The 22,165-nt window shown below is 44.8% G+C and overlaps 1 protein-coding gene across 1 annotated transcript; it reads right to left on the bottom strand.

Moving 5' to 3' along the window:
• Positions 1–1,472: 1,472 nt before the first annotated feature.
• Positions 1,473–21,930, bottom strand: LIPM (lipase family member M). The gene is made up of 9 exons (XM_008689667.1): positions 21,778–21,930; positions 14,747–14,864; positions 11,540–11,738; positions 10,600–10,709; positions 8,235–8,371; positions 7,694–7,840; positions 6,161–6,232; positions 4,833–4,904; positions 1,473–1,945 (listed from the first exon to the last, which is right to left on the bottom strand). The coding sequence occupies exons 1-9, from the start codon at positions 21,928–21,930 to the stop codon at positions 1,676–1,678; spliced, it is 1,278 nt and encodes a 425-aa protein (XP_008687889.1). The 3' UTR covers positions 1,473–1,675.
• Positions 21,931–22,165: the final 235 nt, after the last annotated feature.

The raw sequence follows: 22,165 nt of genomic DNA, 5'->3' as shown, positions 1-22,165 counted from the left end.
CAGGATCATGACCTGAGACGAAGGCAGACACTTCACCAACTGCGCCACCCAGGCGCCCCTCCAGAGAGCCAATTTAACCAGCATACCTCTAGACATTTTGCTATTGGTTTATAAGTAAGAGCCATCTTGATTTTTTTTTTGAACAAAATTGTGTAACTATCAAGATGTTTGTTCAAAAATACCTTTCTGATTCTCTTGTGAAGGCGAGGCAGATACTAAGATTGTTCATTCTGTTTATATTTATTGACAAAATTTAAAACAGTATTGTTAACTATTGGACAAAGGATTTTTTTTTTTTTACAAGAAAACGAGCAACAGGATGTCGTGGTATGTGGATTATACTTCTAGAGGAGAGACAGAATATCAAAAAGTATTTCTCAAGTCGTTTGTCAATAGAGTAGAAATAAACACATTTAAAAAATGATTGAATTTTGCAAAGCCAGACTGAGTCATCAATATCTTTAGACACGGACTAAGCCACACTACGTGGTAACAAATAAACAGTCTAAGAGGGAAAGCTTTACCATCCTTGAACAGAATACGGGCTTAATGAAAATCCAGTCCAGGAGTATTTATTGAACTACGTACAGAGCTTTAAGGCACATGTTTTGTGAGGGAAGGAGTAGGGTGTAGATATGATTCTGAAGCCCTTAAGTGCCTCTTAAATTATTTAAGGCGCATTTGCACTGAACGAAGTTAGCAGGTGACTCTGGGGGATTGAATAAACAAGCGAACTTCATGCACCAGTACATCTTCAATTTGGTTTGCAAAATCACTCTCTCACCCACGTACTTCATAACTGTCATCTTTGCAACTGTGTGAACATTGGACATTTTTCTAAAGAAATAAATCCAGGTTTGTGAATGAGTTTGGATAGTTGTCAAGATCAAAGGATAGAATACATGACATTCTAAAACTTTCTTCCCAGTTTTTAATATTTGAAGGCAGAAAACTGGGCCAGACATCGGTAGCCTCGGGCAGTAAACTCTCATGTGAGCTTGGACTTGATGCTAGGTACTGAAACACAGACGTGCTTCATGCAGGGGCGTAATGTGCTTACTGGAAAAGTCGCTAACTATCTTACCAAATTATTTCCTCTGAGACTCAACTGTAAAACTTGGCCCCTTTTAATGATGCTTAAAATATATTTTGTCCATACTCTTCTCTTTGCCTTCCTCTCTCTCCCTCTTTCTTTCCTAAAGCAGCTCAGCTTCCTTGAGGTAGCATTATGTCTCTATGGCAATAAGGTGAAAATGTCTAGCTTAGTTACAACAATCCAGAGATTCAAGACCTCTGTTTCTGTTCCATTCTGTCATTTTACTTGACCGTTCCAAAAATACGGCTTATAGAAAAAAATTAACATTGTAAAGGGGTCTACCTGAATGACGTAAAGAGTCCTGGCTAATTTCTAGCTGTCAGGTAAAACCTACTCTTCAGGATGGCAGAATATACGACAACACATGAAACCTATGTTCACCCAATGAGTATTTTAATCAGCTGAAAAAAATTTCAATGCCAGTTTTAGTGTCAAATACAGGAAATCTGAAGGAGTGTGTATTATATCTCTGTCTTCCCTTCCCCACCCCCCTTCTACTGATATGGGAGGTTTCCAATTCTGGAAATCCTGAAAATCCTCCGCTTGGGGACCCCCTAAGACTCTTCAGTATCGGACGCTTCACAGTCTGACCCCGCACATTCCCTGGGAGAAGCTGGTCTCCTCCTGCTTCATCAGATGTATGATCTCATTGTACATACGGTGAGGAGCATCCAAGCCCCAGATGAAATCCACATGTGCCCATTCAGGAATGTTCTTATGGTAGATGAGATTGGTCACCTCGGAGAGCAGCATCTTCACGTCCTCTGGATTGGAAAGCCAGTCCTGACCCCCAGTCCACATTGCAGTGGGGACCGTCATGTCTCTGACTTTATACCTTATGGGAGTTGGCTAGAAAAAAGGAATAATTTTTAACTGTCGGTAACATTTGGATTTCCAAACTCACGATTTATATTTCAAGTCAACAGAGTCAAAATATGACATGTGTTGTGAGGAAAGGTGCACGGGTGCCACACAGTCAAACAGGACCACATCCAGAGGGTCCGTTCAGCCCCCACTTGAAGGTACAGTCAGTTAGCCTCAGTTTCTTCATCTGGGAAATGGGGATGACACTTGTTAACATCCTACGAGGTTAAGTTGCCTTCCACCTTAAGCATGAATCTTCAATTCTTTTTCTCCTTATTAGTAAGTATTTAACACATACGTTGCCTTTGGAAGATAATGTTTCTGTCCTTTTAAAGGCTGATTTCACAAATTTCATGAGGCCAGAGAGAGAGAGATTCTTGAAAGAAAGGCAAGAGATTGGAGCCCCCTGAGAAGGTCTCTGGGTCTTCACGGAGACTTTCTGGGAGAACAGAAAGGCCTTAAGGCAGTCCAAGTTCAGGGGTGAGGGTGGGGGGTTCTGGGGCACGGTTGTAACGATTAGACCCCTGCTCCAGTCCCCCATCACCCAAAGAAAGGAATCTAGGATTCTGAACTGACAGTCTGCCTTATTCAAGTAGTGCTTCTAGATCAGACCAGCTGGCTGAGCCCTGAGGTTAATCAAGCACCCAGAACTTTCCCCTGTAATGTTGAGCCCCGATTCTTCTCAGAAAATCTACCGTGGAGCCAAGGCTTTCAACTCACGAGTCCTGGTTGACTCTGTGGCTTTCTAAGAATTTAGAGTTCTACCCTGAGATTGTGATTTACAATAAGGAGTATATATTTGGTCTTCGTTCCCATTTCTGGCATAGAGGTCCTCTTTACCCTTGGAATTTACTCAGTGATGAGAGCCAATAAAATGTCTTTTGTTAAGTTAATGAGGTGACTTTAGGACTTGATTTAAGGATGGGGGCTGGTCACCAGGGGAGCCAAGCCTGTGATTAGAGGGTTGGAAATTTCAGTGTTGCCCCCAGACCTCCAGGGAGGGGAGGGGGCTGGAGATTGAGTTCAATCACCAATGGTCAATAATTGAATCAATCATGTCTATGTGATGAAGCCTTCATAAAAACCCTAAACAAGGTTGGGAAGCTTCTAGGCTGGTGAACATGTGGAGATTTGGTGAAAGCCAAGGGCTAGGAGAGAGCTGGAAGCTCCTTGCCCTTCCCCCATACCCTGCCCTCTGCACCTCTTCCTTCTGGCTGTTCCTTGTTACAGTCTTTTGGAATACATGGGCAATCTAGGAAGAGAAATGTCTCTCTGAGTTCTGTGAGCCAATCTGGCAAATTAATAGAACCCAATGAGAGGGCTGTTAGAATCTTCCAGTAGAGCCAGTGGGTCAGAAGCATAGGAAGAACCTGGGCTTGACATTGGCACGTGAACTTGAGGGCAGTCTGACTCTGATGTTCTCTCCAGGTAGTGTCAGAATTGAGTGAAATCGTTGGACACCCAGCTGGGGTCTGGAGACTTGCCTCTTGGTGGTGGGGAATCTCCCCATGCCCACACACGCATAGGAATTTGGTGATCAAAGTTACCTTTTATGGCCTAACTTAGACACGAAAGGTTGAAGCATTCTAAGGCGCCAGTCCTGTATTTTTCTCATTTTACAGGTGAACTGAATTCAGGTTAGCTCTAAAGTGCTGCGATTCTAGAATGCCTTTTCTGCATAAATGTTTTCTTTTTCTTTCCTGGGGCCTGCCCTGCGTAAGCCACTTTCTCTAGAATTTAAAACATTAGGGCTGATAAATTAAAACTATCTTAGAGCCGGAACACTTTCTCCAAAGACAGGTTTTTAGGAAACAATGAAAAAGGACTTAATAAAAAGTAGCTGATGCCCATGACTTAGACTTTGCTGGTCAGGGTGCTCCCAGCCTGTCCCATTTCTTAGGCTTTTATATCTAGGCTGATGTAGGGGAGTGGATGTTACATACGATCCACGACTCTCAGAGGTTGGCCTCTGTCTGTCAGGCTCCCTCTGGCTTTATGTTCATATGGTCAGTATTTGTTTGCATTCACGCACAAGCTAACCAATAATCTTCAGTGGGGGTTTTATGCTCAGAAAAGTACAACACACAATTCTGACTCCCCACAACTATTCATTTCATTCTAGAGTATCAGCTGTGCATTTTCTTACATAAGGTAATAACTTGTCATATTTTTCATTTGCAAATGACAGATGCATTAAAAGTGCGACCAGCAGAACTCTTAAGGATTATCTAGTGCAATAATAATAATTATTATTATTATTATTTTAAAATAGGATCCACACTCAGCATGGAGCCCAGTGCAGGGTTTGAACTCATGACCCTGAGATCAAGACCTGAGCTGAGATCAAGAGTTGGATGCTTAACCGACTGAGCCACCCAGGTGCCCCAGTCCAATAATTTTTAAAGATAAAGACATCAGGGTGTGCAGAATGAAAGCAGCCTATCTATGACCCCTCAGGTGGTAGGGTCGGGGCAGGACTCATAAGCGACCCTCACTTATCACCAAACGCTCTTCTATGTGCCATGAAGCAAACTCGCCCCTGCTATCTTCATTCCTGGTTTTATGTTTTATTTTTATCTTTTGATCCTAAAAGGATCCTTCTAGCGACCACCAGAGTCTGTACTCTTTCCTTCACCATAACTACCCCGTCTTGCTCCTTAGAAGCCCAAGCACCTTGCTCATGGCGGCAGACTCACCAGGAAAGTTCTTCTACTCTGTTATGGAAGCAGGAAGCCTCTTGGCTAAGCTGTGAATGTCTCTCTTTTCAAACGGAGTCAAGCCTGACCTTGTAATTTATTCCTGCCTTCTACAAAATACTGTCATTATAACTTCCATCCCATTTATTTCAAAAGAATGTGCTTGATTTTCTTACCTGATTGCCTTTCTCCAGATTTTTGGTCTCACTCCCCCAGTCAAATGCCCGGAGTTCCCCAGAATTCATTGTCTAAAAGGAAACAAATTGACATGGCCTTCAAATGCGTTCCTGGGTAAGGGTGCGAGGAGGGGTGAGAGGTGCTACCGAGTCTGCAGTCGCAAGCCAATTGGAGAGTAAAAGCCGAGGCTGCTCTTCTATTCGGTATTCAGATAATCTTCGAGAAAGCAGAAGGGCAAGAGTAAGGCCCCTTCAGGGAGAAAAATGCACTGGAGACGCACTTGCCACCTTGTCCTACAACTCCATAAAGCACATCCCCACCGCAGTCTGTGTAGGTGCTTGTCCTGCACACCCCCACAGGCTCGATGGGAGAGCGCCCCCTAGAGCCGAGCCATGTGGTGATTCCGGGAGAAGGTGACCAAAATTTCATTCAATTCCGAATTCTTCTTTCCTTTTGATTATAAAGTCTCTCTCCTGATACACACGCTCTCTCTCGCTCTCTCTCCCTCTTTCTCTCTCTCTCTCTCTCTCTCTCTCACACACACACACACACAGAGCAATGACCTTAGAGGAACATTTTGACAAGGCTCTAAATCGTTAGAGAAACAGATAGGACCGATATTTATGATTTGTAAGTCTCCCTCAGTATTCTTAAAACTTTCTGACTGAACTAGGAGCCCTCCGTTTTGTTTTGTTTTTCTCCCAACGAGGTTGTGGTTGTAGTAGATGAGAATCTAAGGTTAACTATGCTCTAGCTCTCAGTCTTTAGCTCCATCCTTATTTCCACAGCGAATCGGTCACTCCAGTGTCCTCTACAATGAGCAATACTAGGCACAGTGCTTCTTTACGGGTGAAGCAACAGTTGACATCCGCACGGTCCCCAGAAACAGTTCGTGTGACTGGTGATCGGGACCCTCCCACCTGTGATTGCGGTGAAGGCTGAAGCACAAAGGACTCCCGTGAATTAGGTCCTGCCTTCGCATTTTTATTACCACTTGACCAACGTGCTGGAGGAGCCGAAAAGGAGAATGGAGACATGATCTCCAACCCCATCTGTGAGGTGGCTAGAGGCAGAGAAAGGTCTCACTTGGACCACCTGAAGTCACACTCTTAAGGTCCACTAAAGATTCCTTGGGCCAACCCTCCCCTCCATCTCCTGAAAAGATTCAGATCTAGATCAAATTCACGGTCGAAGCAGCATTGACAAGATCATATTCCCTCTTGGAATAAATGTGAAATAACGCCTGGGCTGTCCAAAGGACGTCCTCTGACTGCTCCAGACAAAACGCACAAAGACCCTTGGCGGAGACGACGGTTAGCATCCCTACCTGGCTCCAGTGCAGGATATTCTGCACAGACGTTCCAGCCAGAGTATGAGCCACGTACACGTTTGCTCGGCTCTGTAACAAAACACAAGTGGTTTGTGGGGCATGCAAAACTCACAAGACATGCACCTTGTCAAGACCACGTCTCGAGGGTGTCAGACTGAGAAATGGGAAGATCATCAAGTTATCAGCAATTATTCACAAAACAGTAATATACACTTAGGGACACCTGGTGGCTCAGTCGTTAAGCGTCTGCCTTCGGCTCAGGTCATGATCCCAGCATTCTGGGATGGAGCTCCACATCCGGCTCCCTGCTTAGCAGGAAGCCTGCTTCTCCCTCTCTCACTCCCCCTGCTTGTGTTCCCTCTCTCGCTGCCTCTTTCTCTGTCAAATAAATAAATAAAATCTTTAAAAAAAACAGTAATATACACATGCGTATAAATAAAAAATTCCACTAAGTGTATCCCTGGGCGCCTGTATTTTTCATCTGAGAAGAGCTTCTCTTTAAACATCTGACTTCTTCTTTTAAAAAACTTTACCAGAATAATTAAGGATGAGGGCTGTAGAATTGGGTCTGTATTCAAATTCTACCTCTGCCATTCAATTTTTAGGTCAGTTTGGGAGATATTTAATGCATTAAATCTCAGGACACTAGTCTGTCAAAGGAAGTTATTGATCATACCTGTCTCATTGGCTTGTTACAAGGAATCACTTAGCCTGGCACAAATAAATGCATGGCAAATAGTAGCAATTAATCGTATTATTTTTAAAAAAGGGAAAAAATCTTCAGGAGTGAAAGATGTATTCCTCCAGCTTCTGGAAGTGCTGCTGGCAGACAGTACCCCACTCTCAGGCTTCCTTGTGGGGCCGCCCCAGGTGCAGAGAGCTGCCCTGCCCAGCGTCTCCCCTGGTGACATCTGTAGTAAATGACAGGTTGAGGTGGGAGTATAAAGACCAACCCTCTCACTTTAACTTGGGACAGCTTGGAAGCATCCCCCCATCTTCACATCAACCGAGAGTCCCACGGAGATTGCATCTCGGCTTGATATTTTCAATCTACCAAATCCTGCTCACTTCCTTTCCCTGGTGTCACCCCGAGGGTATCACCCCAAATCGTTGTGCACACTAATCTCTGCCTCCGAGTGTGCTTTCTGAGGAAGCCACAGTGACCCCTCCAACGACAGCTATGCCTAAGTTGAACTGAACTCTGGGATGTCCCATTAACCGAGAAACGGGAAGGACCCAAGGAGAAAAATGAGGTGCATGGTGCCTACCAGCTCTCTCTTTCAAATAATGTTACCTCACGGTAGTAAAGCTGCTCTCAGACCGCTTCCATCCATAATCTACGACGTCAATTTCTAGCGATGCCGTTATGTCAACCTTGACTCAGGCTGCGTTGAAGTATTTTCTGCATGTTAGTATGATTTGAAGAAAACGGAATAGGTCTTCCCTGGCATTAGCTCACTCTTAGGATGTGAGACTAATCACTCCTCACTTTGCTTTGGAACACTAAGAATTGACTAGGCTCCCACTTACCATGTTCATATTGTTTGTATTAAATCCTCCCATAAGTAACATGACGTTGCTACAAATCTGATCGATAATCATCTGACGGCACAGGTAAATAGCAAACTGTCTGAAGAATCTGGTCTGGTACAGGAATTCTTTTTTGCCAAACAGTCCCTGTAAAAATATGACATGGAGTTGTAGTCGTTACATCATAGCCAAAAAGAAGTGAGTCTAATTTAAAAGCGTATAGATCTTCCAAAACTTAAAATGGAGTTCATCCCCAATAAGCCCTTCATAATCTGAAACTATTGTAAGTCAAAACCCAGGAGCTGTGGCTGCTGCCCGGCATCACGGAGAGGTTTGTCTCAAATATCACTAGCCCAGGAAAAGATCAACATTCAAAATTCAAAGCATGGTTTCTACTGAATGTGTATCACTTTTGCACCATCATAAAAACGAAAGAATTGTGAAGTCGAGCTATTGTAAGTCGGGGCTGTCTGTATGTCTTAGCAAATTGGGCTGGAGGACTCTTCTACGCAGACAAGGAGTTATCTGAGGAGTCACATACCTTGATCATCATATCCGGCAGCAACAAAAATTTGGTGCAAGGGCTTTTCGCATGTTTAAGAGTGGCTATGGGTGCTAAAGCAAAATACATTTTGATTTTCTGAGCCAGTTCTGGCATGGTGGAAAAAGCAATAAAGCCTATAAGAGAAGAGATAGGTCAGTGTGGATACTGCATATCCTAGAACCCATAAGATGCCGATTGTATTTTTATCAAGTTATTTCAGTAACTATGTGTGATTATGTTTTAATTGTCCTACAAAAGTATAGGCTCCTTGAAGGGGAAAACGCCAGCAGCCAACATGCCTCCGTGTTCCCTCCAACACCTGGCATGCACCTTCCTGCTAGTAGTTTCTCACTGCATTATTGAATTAAACCATTGAGTCTAATAGTGCAGAATTTGAGAAAACATATATACAGAGAAATAAGTATGTGCCAGACACTTTTCAGGGTACTTTCGTAGTTCCTACCTCATTGAATTCTCAGACTCTTGTGAGGTATTTTTAACAAATCTCTACAGTGAATGAAATTGAGAATTAGAGAAATTGCTTTGTTTATCAGTAACAAGCAGGTTCTGTAATGTAATGGGTGTTGGGATAGCAGGGTTTCCGCCAGTCTCCTTGATTCCTACCTTTTCTGGAATCCAAACTGTACCATGATCTAATAGACAAGTTGTCTACTGAACTGGATTCCAACTCTTATTTGTCCTAGACCAGGTCTGGGATGCTCGCTAAATCATTCTGGGCCTCAGTTTCTGTACCTATGAAAGTCTATGAATTATCACCATGTAGGCACCATCCCTGTGGAGCCTTGGGGAGAAAAAAGGCTATCATCCAAAGCCAAGGCATGGTCACTGTATTTGAAATACTCTACATCTGTGCATTCCTTGGCTAGGCTGATACTTGCAGCTTGAGTGCAAGGGGGAGAGGGACAGAGGAAAACTAGTATCACGTGACTTCCTCCAGTTCCCATAGGTGAGTGAGTACTTTTCCCTCCCTGTGATTAGGCTTGCCAGCCACATGCAAAGGCAGGCTCAAGAGTGACTCATTCCTCTTGCTCTTCCAACTGTACCATCAGTAGGACTGGGCTGGAACTCTATTAAACTCGATTCCAGCTTGATTGTGACCCTCTTAGAACTCCCCTCAAACGTCAAGTTTGAGAACTCAAGCTAACTTCTCCTGGCAAACTTTTTCTTTATGCAAAGCTGGTGTAAGTTCTCCATCTAAACAGCTCCGTGGTGGACTACTAGAAGAATCCTATACTTTTTTGCCCCCTTCGTCTTCTTGAAATAGCATTTGGTCTCATCATCAGCACCTTTGTCTTAATGTCAAGCTGGACAATTTGAGCATGGAGCAAAGCAGCTCTCAGAGGCCTCTGGCCATTAGAGCAGCAGCAGGCATTAACACCCCACTTACTTTCTGTGAAGTGTGTGGTGAGATGTGGCATCCCCAGAGCCAGTTAATGTTATTGGAAAATCCAGAGAGGAAAATATGAAAGTCAGGCTCTTTTCATTCACCAGAGAGCACCAAATATAAATAAGCCCACTGAACTCCTGCCCTGAGTTCCGGGGGCGGGGGTGTGCTCACCTGTCTCCCCAGAATCCCATACCCTGGCCTTCCCCTTTTGGTTTGGCTCAGGGTGAAAGTAAAAAGCACACTCAGCCATCCCAGGAGAGCCTTCTCCTCATGGCTCACAGCTCCCGTCCTTGCCCTGGTCTAAGCCAAACACATTTCCTACTGGCTTTGGTCCGAGAGAGAGTTAGAGACCACAGCCTCCACTCCTGTCTTCCCAGTGATGACCTGTATCCTGCAGGGCTCATGAGTTAAGGTTTCTCACAAATTCACTGAAAGCAAAAGGACAACAGCACGGAATTCCATACATTGGCCATAGAAGGGAAGGAAAAAGACTTGAATGAAATCCCCCAGCCGTCCTGTCGGTAGTGTAATGACCATGCTTACTGTTTATTAAATTGAGTGCACACTCTGGACCAGAAACTGCTCTTAGACTTATGTCTTAGACGAAACCCCTGCCTGCACGGAGCTGATCCACATTATCCCTGAATAGTTCGAACACCTCTATCTCCCCTACGAGGGCTTTACTGTCTTCATGTCATTGGAGACCACAGGGCTTGGACAATTCACTCGAGGACATTCACCTGAGAGGTGGTGGAATCAGATGTGACCTAATCCCACATCCGTCTGTCTCCAGAACCCTTGCTCCTTCTGCTACTCTAGTCCCCGGCTTCCACAGCCCTCAGGGTCGCTGAAGAGGACAGGACAGAGCTGAGAGAAGGTCAGGTGCTGGCCACCCACCCGAGTGCCATATGCCCACACCCCTGACTGTACAAACCTGCTCTCTATGAAACCTACCCATGGTAGTGCCCTGCGAGTAGCCGACATAATAGACCTTTTCCTGGCCGGTTCTCTGCAAAATAAAGTTTATGACTGCAGGAAGGTCAAACCTAGCCATCTCATCATAACTATAAGGGGGAAAAGACAAAGTTATAGGAAAAATTATAATCAGAAACAACAGAAGCAGCCCAGGGTTTACAAACAAGCCCCTAAGTCATCAGCCCCACCAGCTTGTGACCGTGCCCCTCGCGCCCTCGGGATGGACTTGTTTCACACCTGTGACCCATGGGGGCCTCTGGGCTCTCAGACTATTTGCACTATTTGCACCTTACTGTTTTCCCCAGATAGTATCACAGAGCGATAATCATCTTCAATGAATATTTACTGAGCACATGGGCTACCTCCTGGTGGAGGTGCCCTGCTGTACAGTTAGCAAAGCAGCACCCGGCCGTACAGATTTATTCGTATGGGAAAGGATTAAAAATGCCACAAGGCCCTTCTCTGACACAGGTTGAGATAAAGAGTGGTTTGAATGCCAATAGGTAATTTACACAAAAACATTAAAAACCGTGAGATATGTATTAGCCAAATTGATAGTCCCTAGGGCTTAATAGTTTCCCTGATATCTCTAATGTTGACTGATCTCCTCTCTTTCTGGGGGTACCAGTCCTTGTCATTACTGGGGGGGGAGTTAACCCCAGGATATGCATCTACAAGGACATGGACCTACACCTTCTCTCAACTACCTGACACCAACCCCCATCTCACCCTATTAGCCAGACCCATTCTTCTATTGGGGAAACCCAATCCTCCTACTACTTCCCCCAAATTAAAACAATTGGGGGATAACTTGGTAGGATATTGATGACCCAACCAAATTAAATCATCCAAATGCTGGAAGCCATATTCTTTACCCGGTTCTCCCAAAGACATCCGTGTCCACCTCCACTCGGTATACCTGAAAGCCCAGAACTCATCCTGGTCTACAGAGAGGGTCTTGTGTTTCCGAGACCAGATGTTCCCCCTGCTGTTCCCCAGCCACACGTCAAAACCGGCGTCTGCCAGAATGAAGCCCAGGCTGTTGTTGGGCAGGTTGGTGATCCAGTTGCTGGCGTCCCCCAGCAGACCATGCTGTAGGAACACCACCGGCCTCGGACCTATGTGCAAGAGAATTTCAGCCATGAGACAAGTTCTCTACCTTCCTTGTTACCCTCTAGTGTGCAAGTGCTTTTGAGTTCAATAGACCCGTTGAAATTTTGATTTAGCTGCTTGTTAGATCGATTGTATTAGTTGGTCACTTAACCTGTCTGTGTCTTGATTTCCTCCATCAGAAAAACAGGATTTCTGTTATGATTAAGTAAAATAGTGCACAGGGAGCAGATGCGACAATGCCTGGCACAGAGAAAGAATCAGTAGAGTTCAGCTTCCATTGTCTTTCTGTAGTTCTTACTCTCACTCGGTATGTCTACGCACCACCGAGGATACTGGAAGTGCCCAGGACATAGTATAGTCTAATGATGGAGGTAATTATGGAATTATAAATGTAATTACATATTACATAATTATAAATGTGTATATAATTATATTATAAAATTATATATATATGTATGTATGTGTGTGTGTGCTATAGATACCATATGCAGAATGGTTTAATGATTACAAGCCCTTCATGTCAAAAAGATTCACAAGCCAGCTTGAAGGAGCTCCCACTGCTCAAATATGGGAAAATTTGAGACTCAAAATAAATAATGATAGCAAAAAATCATATCCCAGTGAATAAATTAAGAATGTGTGAGTCCAGGGGCACCTGGGGTGGTTCAGTCGCTTAAGTGTCTGACTCTTGATCTCGGCTCAGGTCATGATCTCAGGTCAAGGGTCTCAGGGACCCATGATCTCTCGTGACTCTGAGATCATGACCTGAGATGAAATGAAGAGTCAGACACTTAACCGACTGAGCTGCCCAGGTGCCTCATGTTGTATACTTTAAATACATGCTATTTTATTTGCCAATTATATATCCATAAAGCTGAGGAGAAAATAATTTTTTAATAAAGCGAATATCACCAATATTAGAACAAGCCATTATCATGGGCTTCATGATGTGACACGCTGAGGACACAACTTCACTTCCGTGGTATTCGGGCCAAAACGTATGGCCGGAATCATACCATGAAGAAACATCAGACAAACCAAATTGAAGAGCATTCTATAAAATAACTGCCCAAAAACTCTTTAAAAATGTCAAAGTCAAAAGAGACAAAACTTGAGAAACTGTTTCAGTTCATGGAGACAAAAAGTCATGAAGACTCAATGAGGCATATGACCGCGGATGAGACTACTGACCAGGGAGAAAAGCACACACAAAGGACTTCAGTATAACTGGAAACATTTTCATACGGGCTCTGCAGTAGGTACTACTACCAGTCAGAGTTAATTTCCTACTCTTGATAAAGGTATTGTGATGATAAAACACAACATTCCTCCTTCTTTTTAGGGAAGGGAGTCAGGATGTGACCCAGCCTACCGGGAGATTTTCTCCTTGAAGAGGCCGGCAGGAACTGCAGGAACGTCACTGGCCACTAGAGGGGAGTATTCTGCACCAACTGTACCAAAAGGGCAGATGGGTGGGTTCCTTGAACTCCAAACTCTGGGGCGAGGAGTGAACAGTGTAAGTAAACAGGATGTGCGAACAGAAACTCCAACCATGAATAGGGGTGCAGGTGACCCGTCAGCTCAGGCACCGCCACAGTCACTCGATTGCTTGGAAGAGCCGTGCCTTGCTTACATCCTAGGATTTGCAGGCCTCACTGAAAATTCTCTCTGCAGCTCCAGGCTCTGTTTAGTTGTATAAAATTCATTCATTCATTCCACATATATTTATTGGCATCTACCATGTGCGTGGCATTCTTTTAGGCACTGGCTGTATAGCCTTCAACAAAATAAAGTCCCAGCTCCCAGTGAGTTTACATTCTGGTTGTGGGAGACAGATAATAAGCCAGCAAATTGTTTATCCTGCCAAGTGGTAAGTGCTGTAGGGAAAGTAAGCAGGAGAAGGGGCCAGACCCTACTAGGAGGCAAGGGGCTGCTTCAAATGCACCGAGGTGGGAGCGTGTTGGACATACAGAAGGCACAGCTGTGCAGCTGGTATTAAAAAAAAAAAAAAGCTGGCTTTCAAAAAGCTGCACATGTGGAAATTAGAATAAACCAGAACCCTGAAGCTTGTTTATGCCAAAGACAAAAGCATTTGCCCGGCAGTCTCTGGTCCTAATTAAGAATGTGGGCTCAAGTGGCAGACAGGTCTTGATTTGGGCGCGGGTTTTGCAATATTCTAGCAAGTGCTATTATAGACTTTCTGGACAAGTTACTTAACCTCTGTGCGTGGCAGTTTCTTCAGATTATTGTGAAAGTTAAATGAGACTAATGCAAATAAAGCACGTGACATCCTAGCTGGCGTTGAGAAAGAACACAGTACGAAATTGTATTATCTGTACTCATGACAAATACTGTAGTTGCTGCTATGAACGTAGAGCTAGAGTATGCAAAGGAACAGAGCACACGTTAATTGGTAATGAATGTGAATATTTTTTAAAAGCCAGCGATAGCTGAAAATCCCATATACAAAAAATGGGATTATAGGAATTGAAGAAATGTATCAGAAAATTAAAAATGTACATCTATTTCCTAATTCTTAAAAAACTTCAGTGAAAAGCTGGGCGACATCTCAAATACTTAGAGTGCTATTTGGATGGGGAATACAGAGTACGCAGGGGTGGGCACCAGGTGCCATACTGGAGTTTGCATTCTTTATAAGCAGAGGTTGGTATGGTCCACTCAAAAGACCATCAGTGGATACTGTAAAATATCTATATAAGAGGGGTTTGGGGAATGAGTTAAGTGCTAGAGGGGGTCAAGAAATGGACCTTTCTTGAAGGTCTTTTTTTTTTTTTAAAGCAAACACTATGTTTCTTTGAGGTCATTGGGGATATTTGGGGTAAATGGGGTGGTGGTGATGGGGAGGATGGGGGCGGTGAAGCTATCTTTTGGCCCAGACAATGGGCCCCAGTCTACAACAAGAACTCAGACTCCCCTCTACACACTCAAACCACAAGGAAATCATTATTATAGAGAAGGCTGCCATGTTGGGGTGGCATGGGGTGAGCCATACCTGTCTTCTTAAGTTGTCCTAGGCCTTGAGGAATTCTGTTAATGGAAAGGATGTACCCATCTTCTGTCACAACTTCATACTCCTCACAAGGATAGCCTTGATGTTGGATGATTTCACTCTAAGGAAAAAGCAGTGTCTTTTGAGTTCAGTTCTGTATGGCTATGCTCTCAATGATCCAAAAGTAATGAGAAGATTCCTTGACTCTGAAAGACATAGAAAGGAGTCCCTTGTTTTCCCTAGTTACTCATGTTATCTTAGAAAAACTAGCAAGCCCTCCCTAGTTCTCATTTTCTTTGCCTTTCATGTAGAGACTGGACTAGAACAATGGTTCTTGAAGTGTGGGCCCTGGACCAAGAGGGTCAGCATCACTTGGGCCCTTGATAGAGATACAAATGGTCAGTTTCCACCCAAACTGAATGAACTGGGATTTGTTTTTAACAAGCTCCTTTGGAAATTCTAATTCACTCTAATGTTTAAGAACGACTAGACCAGAAGACTGATTCCAAAGCCTGGGTCCAGGGCAGAATTACCTGGGGCACTTAAACACAGATTCCTGGGCTCACTTCAGGTTAGGGACCAGGTAATTGTCAGGCAGCCAATGAGGCATTCTTCCCAGAACAGCTTACGAGAACCCTTAGGCCATGCGTTCCCTATGGTTTTTTCAGCTCTAAGAACCACAAACTCAAGAGCAGGCGCTCTTAATGTTTTTAGGTCAGGGATCCCTCAGGAAATTTGAGGAGAACTATAAAAATGAATATGCACATGGACCCACAGGCACTTTTTTGTATCAATTTTCAGGGGTTCCTGATTCCTGGTTGCCTATATATGGGCCCCTGTGTAAGGACCCCTACGCTATACAGTCATTACATGTAGAAACTCTTTGTCAAATATGAAGCTTCAGAACTCTCCTCAGTAGCCTCCCTACTCCCACCCACCGTCATCACCCAGAGGAGGGAATCATTTCTCTCAGCTTTAACAGGACTGAGAGAGGAGAAAGCCTGGTGTGAAATGCCCAGTGTCGTGCATGGGGGAAAGGGGCATACTAGTTAAGAGAAAGGCCCTGAGGTCTCCCTTGCTTGAGTTTTAATCCTGCTTCTAACACAAACTAGCTGTGTGATCTTGGGAAAATTAGTTAACCTGTCTCCGTTCCTCAATTTATTCATCTGGAAATCAGGCATACCAATGGCCTTAGCTCTGGGGGGTCTGGCAAGACATGTGAAGAGATAATGCACATATAATGTTCACTAGGTTACCTGGCACGTAGTAGGCCTTCAACGAGCATTAGTGACTACTATAATGAGAAATCACCCCCATCTTCTCAAGTAGCTCCTATTCATTTGGAGACTTCAGCTGAAGAGATCTTTGTTCAGAAAAACTTTCTTGAATTCCCTGGATCAGGTCCCCCTCTTCTATGTTTTCTTCTTCGATTTCACTGCTCTTGTAATTAGTAACTGAGGGTCTATTTTCCCTGCTGGACCGTAAGCTCCATGAACTCCAGTCTTTTGGCATTCTTAGATCTCTCTGAAACCTCAGTGACTAGACCAGCATTAAAGGCCTGCTAGGTGCTCAGTTAACACTGGCTAGAAAAACACAAGCAAGAAGCCAGTTGGATACCAAAATATAGGATTGATTATATCCGTATACGTCAGTCTACAGAATCAAGCCCGTTCAGGCTCTGAACCACTCGTACTCTATTTCATTGAATGTATACCAGTAATTATATGGACTTCCTATTTTACTTTGCTTCTGCATGCATAAACACTCAATGGCAGAGTCTGATTCAATGGGCTTGGGTATTAGGGTTCCTGAAGCCCCAGCAGCAACCAGTGCTGGACACACCCAGTGGGTGAGGCCCAGGGAGACCAGCTCTGCTGAAGACATTGCCTCTGTGCAGTAACTCAGAGGAATGTGTGTGGGCTCTTCCCAGGGCCAGCCCGCTGGCGGGAGCCTCTCCTCACCTGGGAGGGTTAATTGCACGTTGGTTTAAGCTATGAGCTTTGTGTCCAGGCAGGCCCAGATCTGAATTGCGGCTCTGCTACCTGTCAGTGGTGTGGCCCAACCCAAGTTGCTTATAGCCCCTGATTCTGAGAATGGGGATGATCCCGTCTCCTGATTGGGTCATACCTGGACAGCTTGCAGTCACCATGTCTGCCATGGGGTAAGCATAACTATATGGTGGGCTTTCCTAAAGTCAATGCAGAACTTGAAAGTAAGCCCAGCACTCTGGGATGCCTAAAAAGGTGTCACATCATTCATGAGTCACATACACGAGGCCCTCTCTAGAGGTCACCAAGACCCCCTTTTTGCCAATCTACTGAGGTCCCAGTCCAAAAGAGGGTACAAAGAACAGATGCTACTAGAAGCTGGCATCCTGATAGTAAGAAGGGGGGACTGAGACCTTTCTAACATGGAAGCAAGTACAAAAGGAATAAAAATCACAGAGGAAGTGGAATTGCCAAGGGTCTGGGTGCTGCTCAAGATGCGGAGATGATTTCTCTGCAAGTAGGATGGACCGCAGAATCCATGAAAAAGTTACCTTGTGCTTGGGGCCCAGGGATTAAGTCATTCACCCGAGTTTACCTAACTTCTTCAGGGAGGACGAAGGTGGACACATACCCAGGTTAGCATTCTCCCCAGTACAGCATGCTCATTTATGACTCTGCTCTGCCAGCAAAAGCCACCACCACATAGAAATATAATATATAATGCAGATAATACACAGATGCACAAGTTAGCGAGTGAACCACTTCACTTGCCCCAAACACAGAAAAATCCCAACTTACAATATTCATGAATGCTTCTGGGTCCACGGCTTTCGTTGGCATACATCCTGAATTCACATTTCTCTGGAACAAATACGCCACCAGAATCAGAAGCCACATCTCCGTTCTGTGTGAGACAATCCACACTCTTGACAAGATTTTTGGCATGATTCAACATCTGCATTTAATTTTTTTTTCCTGGCAGTATCACAGCTAATCCTAATGTCAGAAGGAGCTACAGCTTTAAAAAGCTGTTTCCTATATGTTCCATCCAGGGTTCCTCCCCCAAATTCGGAAGCAAATTCAACAAGCTTGGTTGACAGGAAGGAAAGAGCTGGAAGCAGAATGGAAACATGGCCCAGGATGTCCCAATGCCACCAGGCCCCTCCCACTCCTCCCAGAACACAGAGTCACCAACCCTCAACTTCTAGGTATATAGAACTTTCTTTGATGCCACCTGGAGTTATGGGCATATGATACAGCCCAGAAAACCCCTGTTCTTCAACATCAGGAAATAGGAACCACAGGGAAGATCCTTCTTCTTTTTTCCCTAGTTTTTGTCTTTCTTTGGAGGGTGGAAAGATACCGAGTCTGCAGAACACATTGCAAGCTTTGATAGCCACATTCCAAGGCTTTAGTGATCAGTACTTTTTTTTTTTTAAGATTTTGTTTATTTATTTGACAGAAAGAGAGAGAGGGCACAAGCAGGGGCAGAGGCAGAGGGAGAAGCAGGCTCCCCGCTGAGCAGGGAGCCCGATGTGGGACTCGATCCCAGGACCCTGGGATCATGACCTGAGCCGAGGGCAGACGCTTAACCAACTGAGCCACCCAGGCATCCTCTGATCAGTCCTTTTATTGCAGGTCAAGGTACTGATAAGTAGTTTGATATAACATGTCAAGAAATGATAGGACATTTTCTCTTTTTAGCAATGGGTGAGATCATTGTTTGGAAGAAAAGGAAACTTCCACATTTAGGCCATTTCTCTGTGGCTCAACTAAACAGACACGTGCAAAAAGTTTTGTTTTGGGTTATAATCACCCCCTAATGCCAAGAGATTAATGAGACCAATCCCTGGCAATTAACTCATCTGCAATAACTGAAGTGAGTTGCAGCCTAGTTATTTTCACGAACGAAATGTCCCAGTTTGATACACTGTGTGGCCATGTGAGCCCTTCCTTACCCTCCTATTTTTTAAGCAGGCCAGGGACATAGATTCATTGTCATTTTAAGTAAAGCGTGTGTTAGAGTGTAAGGGGAAAAAAAAGACTATTATTTGAAGTACTCTATTTCTTGGCTTGCACATCGGGTCTTCAGACCTGAGCTAACAGCAGCCACACTAACTCAGAGACGTCTGGAATGTGGTTGGTGAGGGAGCAAAGCTGGAACAGGACTGCTGGGTCTGTGCAAAGGACCGCCCACGCTCTCGGCCACACCCGGGCTGGGCTGGCCGCAGAGGCTGATGAGGTAAGCCTGAGGCTCTTATCCGGACCGATCTCAACATTCCCCCCACGCTGATCTGATGCTTGCTAAGGAGGGGCCGTCTGACCTGGTTCAGAAGAGCACGGACGTCACTCTAGCACTGAGAGCCCCATGTCCTCAGTACCCACTGAGCTCGCTCTGACGTCCCGCAAAGTGAGATTTTTGAAAGGAACTTTGGCTCCCACCACTGACATTGTAGGATTTTTAAACGTCAGATAGCTAGAAAAAACCAGAAAATCACATTCGGCTCTTTCATTTTTAGAAATGTGAAGACTGGCCCCACATTGCCTAGGCAGAGTGTGGCAAAGCCTATACTAAAAATTCAGGTGTTTTAACACATTGATTAGTATTATTACCACGTGGGAAAAAATGTAATGTTTCAGTGTCCTCGTCCCCATTCGAGGACAAAGCCTTACACTATCAGAAGAAATGATATCAGTCTCTGGGAATTGTGTCTTTAAAACTTTTCTCCTGGATTTGAGATTCAAAGTTAGTCTCAGTGATTTCATTATAAATTTGGGAAACATAATCTACTCACATTTGTTCCAATGTATTCAGGTAAGATCAACTCCCACGTTAGATTAATAAACTTGTGAATATTGTATGGATTTATTAATAAAAGCATTGATGCCAATGAAAGTGGTTAGCTCCGAAAGAATCCCATATTTTGTTTTCAGCCTTCAGGAGCCGTGTCCTCCTTGGGTTTGAGCATAATGCAGAGAAAAAACAGTTCAATTCGGCTACCAAATTCTTGGGTAACTTTCTGAGCTCTCAACTGTTATTTTGGAAGCAGGAAAGTGACATTCTAAGTCCAGCTCAAGGAAGTAAATTTTGAACAAACATGACCTGAGTTCAGTTGTTTCCCACTCCAGAATTTTAACCCCCTTAGCAACTCTGAGAAGCTAAGGGTCCTGGAATTGAGCCTTACGTCGGGCTTCTTTGCTCAGTGTCTGCTTCTCCCTCTGCCTCTCCCTCTGCTTGTGCTCTCTCACTCTCTCCCTTTCCAACAAATAGATAAATAAATAAAATCTTTAAAAAAGTACCATGATTGCAATATAAGACAACAGAATGTACTTATGTGTATGTGAGGCATAAAGAAAATCACAGGGTTTTAAAATAACAATTGCCCAATATCATGGTAGCTGGGTTGAAAGAAGGCGTAGCCTAATGTGCGGGTTAATTTATGTTTTTAAAAAAGAGTTATTTGTTTATTTGATAGAGTGGGTGGAGAAGCAGAGGGAGAGGGAGGGAGGGAGAGAGAGAGAGAGTGAGAGAGAGCGCACACACGAGTTGGGGGAAGGGCTGAGGGAGAGAGAGAATCTCAAGCAGACTCCTCACTGATCACAGAGCCCTAGGCGGGTCTCGATCTCACCAATCTGAGATCACGACCTGAGCCAAAACAGAGTTGGACACTCAACCGATGGAGCCACCCAGGTGCCTCAGTGTGGGTTAATTTCTAAAATCAGATAGTCATACGCTAAAAACATTTCCCCTCAGCTTTTGTCTGTCTGAAGGACGGCTTTGCTGAGAAGGTCTTCTCGGTTGGTGGCATCTTTCTTAAGAGCTTTGAGCATCTCATCCCGCTCTCTCCCGGGCTGCACGGTCTCTGCTAAGCCCTCTGCTGACAGAGTTGTGGGGGCTCCTGTAGGTCAGAGCATTGTGTTCCTCTTGCTGCTTTTAAAGTTCTCTTTTGTCTTTGATTTTAGACAGTTTTATTATAATGTATCTTGGGGAAAATCATTTTGAATTGAAATTTTGGAGTGACCTTCGAGCTTCGTGAACCTGGATATCCATCTCTTTCCCCAGATTTGGGAAATTCTCCATCAGTATTTCTTTAAATAAGCATTCTGCTCCTTCCCTTCTTCCCCTTCCCGGACTCCAATGGTGTAAACGCTGTTTCTGTAAGTCCCATAGGCTTTCTTCTTTCCTTTTTATTCTTTTTTTTTTTTTTAGCTTTTGCTCCTCTGATTGGATCATTTAAATTGATCTAATTGCAAGCTCACTGCTTCATTCTTTTGTTTGTTCAAGACTCTTTTCAAATTCTCTGTTGAATTCGTCAGTTCAGCCATTGTATTCTTTAGCCCCCAAATTTCTGTTTGGTTCTTTTTCATATTTTCTATCTCTCTGTTGAACTTCCCATTGTGTTCTTGTATTGTTTTCCTGATACCATTGAATGGTTATTTGTGCTCTCTTTTAGCCCTCTGAGTATCTTTAGAAGAATTATTTTGAACTCTTTGTCAGGCAATTCCCGGAACTCTATTTCTTTGGGGCCAGTTCCTGGAGGTGGGCCTTGTGCCTTTGCTGGAGTCAGGTTTCCCTCATTCTTCATGATCACTTGTAGCCTTGTACAGGTGTCTGTTCATTTGAAGACGCGTCACCTCGTTCAGACTTAGGAGCTGGTTTTGGTGAAGGACACCTTTTGCCTGCGGGCGGGAGTGTGCCGCAGCAGGCTGTGTGACTACGTCTAATGGCGCAGGGTGCCAAGTGTGGGGATAGGTGTCAGTACCAGGTCCAGCGGGGAGTGGTATCTTTTTGGCTCAGGCTGCTGAGGTCCATCGCATCGACAACTGTGCGGTCCTTGGTGAGTGCCATGGGGGTCTGTGGTGGTGGTGAGGGCTGCTGGGGTCCTCAGTGGGTCCAGTGGCTAGGCATCAGAGTAGGCAGCTGGAGCTGGTGTCATGCCTGCATTTGGCTGTGGGCGCCAGCTGGAGCTGCCTATGTTACAGGGGCCAACTGCAGACACACATGGAGTGGTGAGGGTAGGGCGGGTGGCAAGGGCCAAGCCCAACCGTGGGCACACTGGCAGCTGTGGGGGCCTCGGCTGTCAGCGTGTGCTCCCGTGACTGCAGTCCCCCATTGGGCATGCACGTGGCGGTGTGGTCAGTGACCGGCGTCACGCTGGTGGTGTGCAAGGACACTGCGGAGGGACTAGCCCTGAGCATGTGCCTGGCAGAAGGGGTCTGTGGGGTCTAATCCGGTGTCTTGCTCTTCTGGAGCAAATCTGGTGAAATCAGCAGGGCTCTGTAGGGGCTGCGCTGGCCACTGGTTCCTTTCCTTCTTTCTTTCTTTCTTTTTTAAATTTTTATTTATTTGAGAGAGAGAGAGAACAGGAGCAGGGGGAAGGCAGAGGCAGAGGGAGAAGCAGGCTCCCCGATGAGCAGGGAGCTTGACTCAGGA

Source organism: Ursus maritimus, unplaced genomic scaffold (genome assembly GCF_017311325.1).
Source record: "Ursus maritimus isolate PB19 unplaced genomic scaffold, ASM1731132v1 scaffold_7, whole genome shotgun sequence".
Classification (NCBI taxonomy): Eukaryota; Metazoa; Chordata; class Mammalia; order Carnivora; family Ursidae; genus Ursus; species Ursus maritimus.
The sequence above is the reverse complement of the archived record's forward strand: the minus strand, read 5'-3'. Positions and strand labels throughout refer to the sequence as shown.

Bases quoted from the DNA above. Each gene is read 5' to 3' on its own strand.
- LIPM (XM_008689667.1), bottom strand. From the start codon at position 21,930: ATGCTCAGGGCTAGTCCCTCCGCAGTGTCCTTGCACACCACCAGCGTG. The intron at 11,739-14,746 runs GTATGGCTCACC...TCTTGCACATAG, and splicing joins AGGACAACTTAAGAAGACAG to GTCCGAGGCCGGTGGTGTTC. The intron at 8,372-10,599 runs GTAGGTTTCATA...CTTCTCTTATAG, and splicing joins CTCGCAGGGCACTACCATGG to GCTTTATTGCTTTTTCCACC.